Source organism: Benincasa hispida, chromosome 1, assembly GCF_027475165.1.
Source record: "Benincasa hispida cultivar pf3 chromosome 1, pf3_genome.v1.1, whole genome shotgun sequence".
Classification (NCBI taxonomy): Eukaryota; Viridiplantae; Streptophyta; class Magnoliopsida; order Cucurbitales; family Cucurbitaceae; genus Benincasa; species Benincasa hispida.
The window spans coordinates 61,292,869-61,301,593 of NC_143478.1; the positions used below are offsets into that span (position 1 = coordinate 61,292,869).

Sequence of the window (8,725 nt, forward strand, 5' to 3'; positions counted from 1 at the left end):
TAATAACTAACTCAGCTCCCCAAATGCCCCTATATGATTTTTTTTTAATTCAAGAGAAAAATGCAACTAAAGATGGTATAGGTAGGAAATTAGGGTTTTTTTAGGGGCAGGTAATATTAGGTTTGTGTACCAATGTAAGTTCCATTACCAACGATGTGGAAGAGAAAATGGGATTGAGTACAAAACTCATTCTCAAGGCCCAAAATAATTTGTAGGCTACTTTTTAAAACTTAAGAATTTTGATCTTTTTCTTACCTCGTCATCAAACAATTTTATAAAATTACCCTAATTTATTCTTCTTTTTCGATGCAACCAACTTCGACAAAGTTCATGCACCAGTTTCTGCAAGTCCACACGAGCAGCTTCGACCATCTTCTTCTTCTTTTGTCCCTTTTATTCAGTTTGTGTTACAGAGCGAGACCAAAGAGTGAGAGTAAGAGAACGAGATCGTGAGAGAAAGGAAGAGAGTAGAGAGCGATATGTGAGAGGCAAGCAAGAAAGAGAGTAAGAGTAGAAGAGCAAAACTGTGAGAGAAAGGGAGAAAGGGAGAGAGGAAGAGAGTGATATGTGAGAGGAAAGCGAACGAGAGAGTGAGAGTGAGAGTGAGAGTGCAAGAGCGAGATAAGAGAGTGAGAAAGCCCATTCCGCATGTGTGAAGTTTCTTTTTGATAATTTCACAGAATTTGACATTAGCAAATGGTCAATAAACCCCATTTTTAAAAAAGTGGGGCATATCACATTTTTTCTCCCAAATTTTAGGTCATCCATCCGATGAACTCGAGAAAACTAGTTTACATTACACAAGCTTTTTCAAAATCCAAACAACCCTAAATGTGTTATTATTTACATCCCAAAATTCAAAATCTGATTTTATATTTACATCATTAAAATTACCTATTTCAAAACTACCTTAAATCTGTTATTTATCTTTTAAATCAAATCCACCATATTTGAAGTAAAACAAAAATCAGGCTCAAAACGAGAGTTAAAAATCTGACATAATTGTACTGTTGATCCAAAGTTGGGCCCAAAATCAAATTTGCCCCATTTTGTTTTTAAAACTTAATTTTTCTTTTATCTTTTGCTTACATCTTCATCGAACGAAAATCATCTCAACAGTCTTGTTGTCCACGCTTGTTGAGCTCTCAACCCTTACTCAATTTCAATCTTACAACTGTTGTTATTTGCTTTCTTTTAACATAAAGAGCAAGAGCCGAGAGAAGAATTTTTTTTAAAAATAATATTATTTTAATATTTATTGACAAAAATAAAATTAATTTGAAAGTATTGAAAAAAATAGGATTGTGAAATCATAGACCGGATTCACGAGTACCAAGTCAGCAGATTTGTATCTGATCCACAATTTAAAGCTAAATCGTGAACCGGGTCCACGATTTCCTACATTAACCTGCCACCATGACTGTTACATGTTAGACATGCTACATTGACCAGTATACAAATCCTACCCACCTTTCCCCTTTAGTTTCTTCCTCCACTCAACTCTTTTTCTTTCTTCCTCTTTCTCCCAACCCGACGCACCAGCTATCTCCCATAGTTTTTTCTTCAATATATGCAATTTCCTTGAATAACCATAAATCTAGTAGTTTGTTTACCTATATTGATGAAATTCTAGAGTTTTGAATTAGTTTTGTTGAAAATTTGTAAGATCTAGTGTGTGAAGTTGTTTTATCTAAGACTTAGTATTTTTTTTACCATTAGATTGAATTTGAAATTTTATTTTTGAATTGTTTGAGTTTGGACTTAAAATTTTGGATTGTTTTTTTCAATTTATTGTTGTAATTTGAACTGATTTTGTTTTTTGATGTTCAATTGGGTTGTAATTTGAAATTAACTTTGTTATGTAATTGACTTTATTGGACTTTGTTGTTTTAATTGGTTTTTGTTTATATTATTGAACTTTTCTATTTTAATTTGAAATTTTATTTTTGGTTATTGGACTTTGTTATGGTAATTTGAAATTTTATTTTTGCATTGTTTAATTTTGTTTATATTATGCATCATGGATCCGGTGATTGTAGTATGTTTATCTTGACACACTAAATCTATTAAATGTGCATAATATAAAAGAAGAAGAACAAAACAAAGGAAGAAAATTATTAATTAAAAATTAAAAAAACAATCTAAATCGAAAAACAATAAAAAAAAAAAGAGTAAAAATATTGAAATCATGGCTCCAGTCCATGAGTTTGGTCTTCATTGGTAAGTCATATACTGACATGCAGGCTATAAGGGATGATGACTTGGTTTAACAATACCCGATTTTATTATCTTATTTTTGTCAATAATTTCTTTTCTATCTTAATTTCAAATATACCATATTTTTGGATGGTAGAATGGTTCATTCCAGTAATTTCAGGTAAGCAAAAGTTGAAGGAAGAAAAAAAAAACCCAAGTTATAAAAAGTGGATAAATTTCATTTTGGATGTAATTTTAATCTTAGTTGATCCATGCGAAAAAGCGTTAAATTTAGAGTCAAATTTCAGTAGTTGGGGTTGAAAATACAGTGTTTTCCTTTTCAAGATAGAAAAGGGAAAAGACAAGCAAGAGGCCGTTCGCTGGCTTCAGTTATGGTAAATTGGTTTTCTCTAACGATTCAAACTCCCAATCTTATCCGCCGCATATCCAGCAAACTACGAGATTGCAGAGAAATGGCCGCACCCATTTCACCATTTCAGGTTTTTCAGCCTTTTACTTCTCTTTATACTTTATACTTCCAACTTCTATTCTTGTCCTTGCCTTCCCCGATGTCCTGATTTGTGCTGCAGATAATATTAGGTTCATCGTCCATCGCTCGTCGCCGTATTCTGTCGGAGATGGGATACAAGTTCACTATAATGGTGAATTTTCTTATTTACATATTCCTCATCCTTCTTCTTTAGTTGTTGGAAGTTTTAGTTGATTTATTCTGTATTAGACGGCGGACATTGATGAGAAAGCGATTAGGAAGGAAAGGCCTGAAGAACTGGTGATGGCTCTGGCTGAGGCTAAGGTGTGCCTTATTTACTTAGCTTCTCTATTATTTTAGTTCCATTTTCCATTTGGGAACCATTTGGCTTTGCTCTCTAATTTCTAGCTGTTTCATCATTGTTAGTCTCCTTTGTAATTTAAGTGAATGGTGAAAGGTTGTTCACGCAACCCTTCAATGTTGTAGACCCTAGCAAGCCTGCTTCATAACTGCGAATTATTGCCTAGAAAGTAAGACTGTTACTTAGAAAGAAGCATAGTAACTTTTAATTACATTCAATTCACTATGACTTTGGGAAAAAGTTCTTTGCGGGCTTTCATCTGTTGTGAATTTTTGGTCCTTGAAGCTCTGGTTGTATAGTAAATACTCAATAGGATGTGTTAGATGATATAATGTTAAATCTATCTTCACCTATCAATTGTTGTTTTTGGTAACATGGTATCAGATCAGCTAGTCTAAGAAGTCTTGTGTTCAAATACTTGCAATGTTATTTCTTCACCAATTAATATGGATTCCACTTATTGGTCTACTACATATCTCAAGTCTACAACTTGTTAGATGATATAATATCAAATTTAACTTCACTCATTAGCTTTAGTTTTTAGGTCAATTGGTGATTTAACAGCATACTTAATATATCAAGTGCAGAAAAAGGCTCTTTTCTTTAAACTATTATCTCAATGAGATACTAAACTGGAGTCTAGCAGATTCAACATTTTAGTGAAGTTCATCGATGCATCTTATAACTTTGGAAGACAGGGATTAGGAGATCGAGTATATATTCATATCTTTTAGTCTTTCACCTGTAAGGCCAAGAGAAGGGCTTCTCCCTGATGGTTTTCACTCGATTTCTCTTAGGCAGATGCAATTATGTCAAGAATTCTAGCCACTGGTGTTCAACTGGACAATAATGCACCTCCAACACTGCTAATCACTGCAGACACTGTATGCTTTAATTCCCTCTTCCCTGTTCAGTATGTGCATTAACTCACATTATAGTGGAGTGAGTTTGGGATATTCTTTTGAAAATTTCCACTCGTCTTTATTGTTTTAAGTGCTTTGGAATTCTCAATAGTAACTTTTATTTATGCAAGACTAAGAACGTTTTGAAAAGCATGCTTAAATTCCTTCCAAATTCATCCTAGGTAATAAACAAGTTACTAATTTCAGTTGTGCAGGGGATGTGTATCATTCGTGATGCTCCCTCTTTTTCTTTTTTATGGTATACAATCCAGTTTTTCTTTGACATTTTCTCTTATTTTCTAGTAACCTATTAAGAAGTATCTCAACTCTTAATTACTGCATTTGATTGATTTCGAGGTGGTGGTCTATGAAGGAACAATTAGGGAGAAACCATCTAACAAGGATGAAGCTCGTAAATTTATCAAAGGTCAATTGTCTTCCAGACTTCACGCCTCTATTACTTCTTCCTGTAGAACGTGTTGAAAATTGAAAGACATCTAATGATTAACTTAACGACCTGCAGGCTATTCTGGTAGTCATGCATCTGTTGTAAGTTCTGTACTCATAACCAACCTTAAGACAGGAACAAGAAAAAGGGGATGGGAAGAGGCAGAGGTATAATAAGCTTCAACTCACATTTTGTCCCGACTTAACCCAGGGACAACTTTTACATGGTAACGTCAAGTTGAATAATGTGGACTAATTTTGTGTTGAAGGTTTATTTCTATGACATACCAGTGGAGATTATAGATAACCTGGTAAACGTGGGAGTATTGCCTACTTGGATCTTTTTCCAAAGTCATACTTTTCGTGCACACTATTTTCAAGTCTTATTGATGGTAAACTGCATCAGATTGAAGAGGACGTTACATTCAAAGTAGCTGGGGGTCTGATGTTGGAGCATCCACTGACTTTGCCATTAGTTGAGGCAGTGGTTAGTAATATAGCTGATATGCTTTTGCACACGTCCGAGCATTGTGTTCTCTTGTCGATAATCTATATAAAGAATGCAATTCAAATTGGCTCATGAACCTCCTGAAAGGAGATTATAGTAACTTGAGTTTTGTAACCTGTATGCATTTGGCTTTTGGTTTTGCATTATTTGGTATGTAGTATAAAATACGGGTTTTCGTAAATCTAGATTTTTGTAACAAATGGAATTAACAAACTGTCCTAGGATGAACAAACTTACATACTGAAACATTAACTTCTTTTAATATCATATTACACACGTTCAATTGGGGGAGTCAAAACACTTCATAAGGTTATAAAACATTCAGAGGGCGTTTGGGGCACTGAGTTAGTTATAATAGTCCGTGCTTGGAGTGCAGATTATTTTAGTCTGGGTTATAATAGTTTGTGTTTGAACTGCAGATTGTTTTACTTTGAGTTATGAGGATGAGAGAGGATGGATAAGAAATAATAAACATTGTAACAAAAGATGATTTGGATTATAATAGTTGGAAACACCAACTATTTATAATTGGAAATCTAAAGAGTGAGTGGGCTATAATAGCACTCCACCTAATTGAAATTGGGGGCCCAAATGGCCTCTTAGTTAATGAACTGCAAAAGAAATTTTGTCTCTATCTAAGTTCTCTTTTAATTTATGTGTGCATCATTAACTTATCAAAAGAAATTTGGCCTCTATCTATGTTCTCTTTTAATTTATATGCGCATCAGTATCTTATTTTCAACAAATACTATGGCGAAATTTTATTGGAAAATTCCACTGAAGAGGCTTGCTTGGGACTGAATTATTTGTTTATTTCCATTTGGAGGTTGTATTTAGGAAAATACAAATATGCCTGGGAAATGGATGTTTTGATATTCCACTTGATATTTACCATGTACTCGAATTCTGGTTTGGGAGTTCAAACGGGTATATGGTCTTTGTGAACATTTTCTATTAAGAGAAGTCACATTCTCCTCACTTCAGTTTCAAACTTTCAACTAACATCCTCTGATTTCACTATGAAATGAATGATGATCCTAACACCTGAGGCCGTGACTTCAAACTATGTGGGTGAAGAAGTTCACATTACTACCTAAAAAGAATCATATAGGCTAAGAGACTTCATGTAGAAGTACTTGTAAAATTGTAACAAGGTTGCTTTTACATTTGCCTTTTGTGTAGTGTAGGCATATCTATCTATCAAAAGCCTGAAAACATTTTGGTGTATGACAGGTAGGTTCAACTGACACAGTGATGGGACTTCCCAAAGCTCTTACGGAGAAACTCATGAATGATGCTCTATAGCTCGCCAAGGTAACGAAAAAACGAAGCTCTTTTACCTTTTGTTACATCATGTTACTGCGGAAAATTAGGATTGAGATTCTTATTCTTGTTGGGTGCCCATCTTGGTCATAGATATGATAAGCTTCGATTCTACAGGAACTGTTAACAGTAAGCATTTTTCCCTGATGTTCACAGATTACTGTTTTCTTTAACATCTCGATAAACATGCTGATGATTTGTAATTTTCTTTCACTAGAGGAAAAATATAGTACCTTTTGTAAGAAGGGGTAAACTAGATTACTTTTGTGAAAGAGCATAGATTTGAACTTTCTACCTTAAGAGGAAGGTATATGTGTTATTACATTTAAGCCATGCTCATGGTTTTTTCTTCTTTTTTGTTTTCCTCCTTAGAGCAGATTCTTAAAGTTCATATTCATAAGAATCTGTTTTCTTAACATGTGAATAAATACGCTGATGGTAACTTTTTTACACTAGAGGAAAAATATAGATTCTGGTAAACATAATTATATCAACACTCTTAACAAACAAATAAATATGAGAGTAGATCATGAATCGAACTTTCAACTTCAAGTGAAGGTATACTTTAATTGTTAAGTTATACCCATGATCTTTCTGTTGGGAATAAACAATAGTACTTTTTTTAGTATAAATATAGGAACATGAATTTGAACTTTCAAGTTCAAGAGAAGGTATGTGTGCTTTAATTATTTGGTTATTTTTCAAGTCGTTAAACATATATATTACTAAGGTTTTTTTTTTTTCTATTCCGGTAGTCTAGTTCAATAATATATGAGTGGAATTTGAAACTTTTAAATCTGATTCAATTGAATTATTTTCAAGTTGCCCTTCAACTAAATCTGAAAATTTACAGGAAAAAAAGGATTATTTTGGATGTCTTCAATTTTAACCACTGTACTTTTAAATAAACTTTAGGTTTTCAAAATTTGGATAATAACTTATTGTAGTTTTTTTTCTTTTTTTAATGGAAAAGCTAAACTTATTTTAGTTATCAACTATCACTAGTTTCTCATTAAATATTTATTAAGAATTTAATTTCATTTGGGCCTACTATATACGGTCTAACTTCAAGCATTTATTCATTTATCCACCATGTAAATGAGAACAAATCGAGCATAATTTAATTGGGATACGAATGTGGTAGAAACCATGAGATTTGTGCTTCAAATTCCTCTAACTCAATTATAATAAAATAAATAAATGAACATAGTGTTAAATGTTTTACTAAAATATGGGAGGGACTAAAATAATTTTTTTTCTTTAAAAAAACTAATGTGAAGAATCCAATTTTTCACATGCTGTAATTAGTATTTCAAATATTACAAATTTAAACGGGTACTTTATGTCCCAAAAAAACAATTATAAAATGACCCTCAATTACGCAAATATTTCCAATTATTAATTAAGATACAGATAAATTGCATGATTATAATTAATTAATTTCTACATCAATCATCTTGTCAATTGATGACTAGCTTATTTAAATAAGAATGTACTATTGTCATTAATAACGTAATTAAATTATTAATATGATTGCAAATAAAAGCTACACTTTAATATTTTTTTAATTCTAATTAATAATCATCTCTTTTGGTACTTTTTTAGTCTAATTTTCATTTCGTCTTTGAATTTGAACATGTTACTTGTTTTCCTTTGAGTTTTAATGTAGCTTTTGTTTAGTTTCCTTAGATTTCATTGTTTTACACTTTGAGTTTTTACTATATTCATTTTAGTATTTGATATTAACTCATTAAAAATAATTATTATGTGAAATTTTTAATAATAATGAAAAAAGTGAAAACTAATTTAATTTTATTAAACTAATTAATTAACATTAATACCAATGAGTATTTAATGAAAAATCAAGATTAAAAATAAAAATCTTGAAGTCATAGGAATAAAATCGAAATGAAACTCAAAACATAAAGATAACTATGTAAGCTTTTGGGACTTGGAAACTAAAAAAAAATTAACTAAAGACTCATAGGTAAGAGTGAGAAAAATTGCACAAAAAACCTATTTTAAAATTCCAAAATGGCAAATGACCCAGAGTTTTGAAAAAAAAAAATGTCAAATAATCATTTGTTGATGTCATAATCACATGAAATTACAATATTGTCCTTGCTTTCTTTTTTTTTCTTTTTCTTTTTCCTTTTTTCTCCACGCTGCTGATTTTTTTCTTTTCTTATCTTATCTTTTCTTTTTCCTCTTCCTTTCTCCTTATTTTTAATTCTTTCGTTGTGTCGTCTTCTTCTTCTTCTCCGACTTCTTCTCCTATGTGTATCATCTTCTTCTTCTCCGACACGATGAGTTCACACGAGCAATTCTGACACAATCAACTCTAGTGAACAAGAGCCAGAGTGAGAGAGAGAAGAGTGATTTTATGAGTGAGGAAAGGAAGAACCAGACGAGCAAAAGCGAGAGGAGGGAAGAAGACAACCCATTTGTTCCATGGATGTTCGCAAATGGATCATCAATGAGAGGGAGAGGGAGAGCAA

At 32.2% G+C, this 8,725-nt stretch overlaps 1 protein-coding gene across 4 annotated transcripts; it reads left to right on the forward strand.

Annotated features, from left to right (window-relative positions):
• Positions 1-2,459: 2,459 nt before the first annotated feature.
• Positions 2,460-6,579, forward strand: LOC120068158 (uncharacterized). 4 transcript variants are annotated; one of them, XM_039019895.2, is made up of 10 exons: positions 2,501-2,696; positions 2,787-2,858; positions 2,936-3,010; positions 3,845-3,931; positions 4,157-4,208; positions 4,323-4,376; positions 4,473-4,564; positions 4,666-4,707; positions 4,803-4,883; positions 6,138-6,579. In XM_039019895.2, exons 1-10 carry the CDS (start codon positions 2,589-2,591, stop codon positions 6,207-6,209), a joined length of 735 nt encoding a protein of 244 aa, XP_038875823.2. In that variant the 5' UTR covers positions 2,501-2,588; the 3' UTR covers positions 6,210-6,579. The 4 variants fall into 4 exon arrangements, with proteins under 4 accessions (XP_038875958.2, XP_038876029.2, XP_038875823.2 ...); XM_039020030.2 differs by lacking the exon at positions 4,157-4,208 and having other exon boundaries at positions 2,460-2,696; positions 4,307-4,376; XM_039020101.2 differs by lacking the exon at positions 3,845-3,931 and having other exon boundaries at positions 2,497-2,696.
• The last annotated feature ends 2,146 nt before the right edge of the window (positions 6,580-8,725 follow it).

Excerpts from the sequence above, each read along its gene's own strand:
- LOC120068158 (XM_039019895.2), top strand. The coding sequence starts at position 2,589 with ATGGTAAATTGGTTTTCTCTAACGATTCAAACTCCCAATCTTATCCGC. Across the intron at positions 4,209-4,322 it reads CCCTCTTTTTCTTTTTTATG|GAACAATTAGGGAGAAACCA; the intron begins GTATACAATCCA and ends TGGTCTATGAAG. Across the intron at positions 4,377-4,472 it reads AGCTCGTAAATTTATCAAAG|GCTATTCTGGTAGTCATGCA; the intron begins GTCAATTGTCTT and ends AACGACCTGCAG.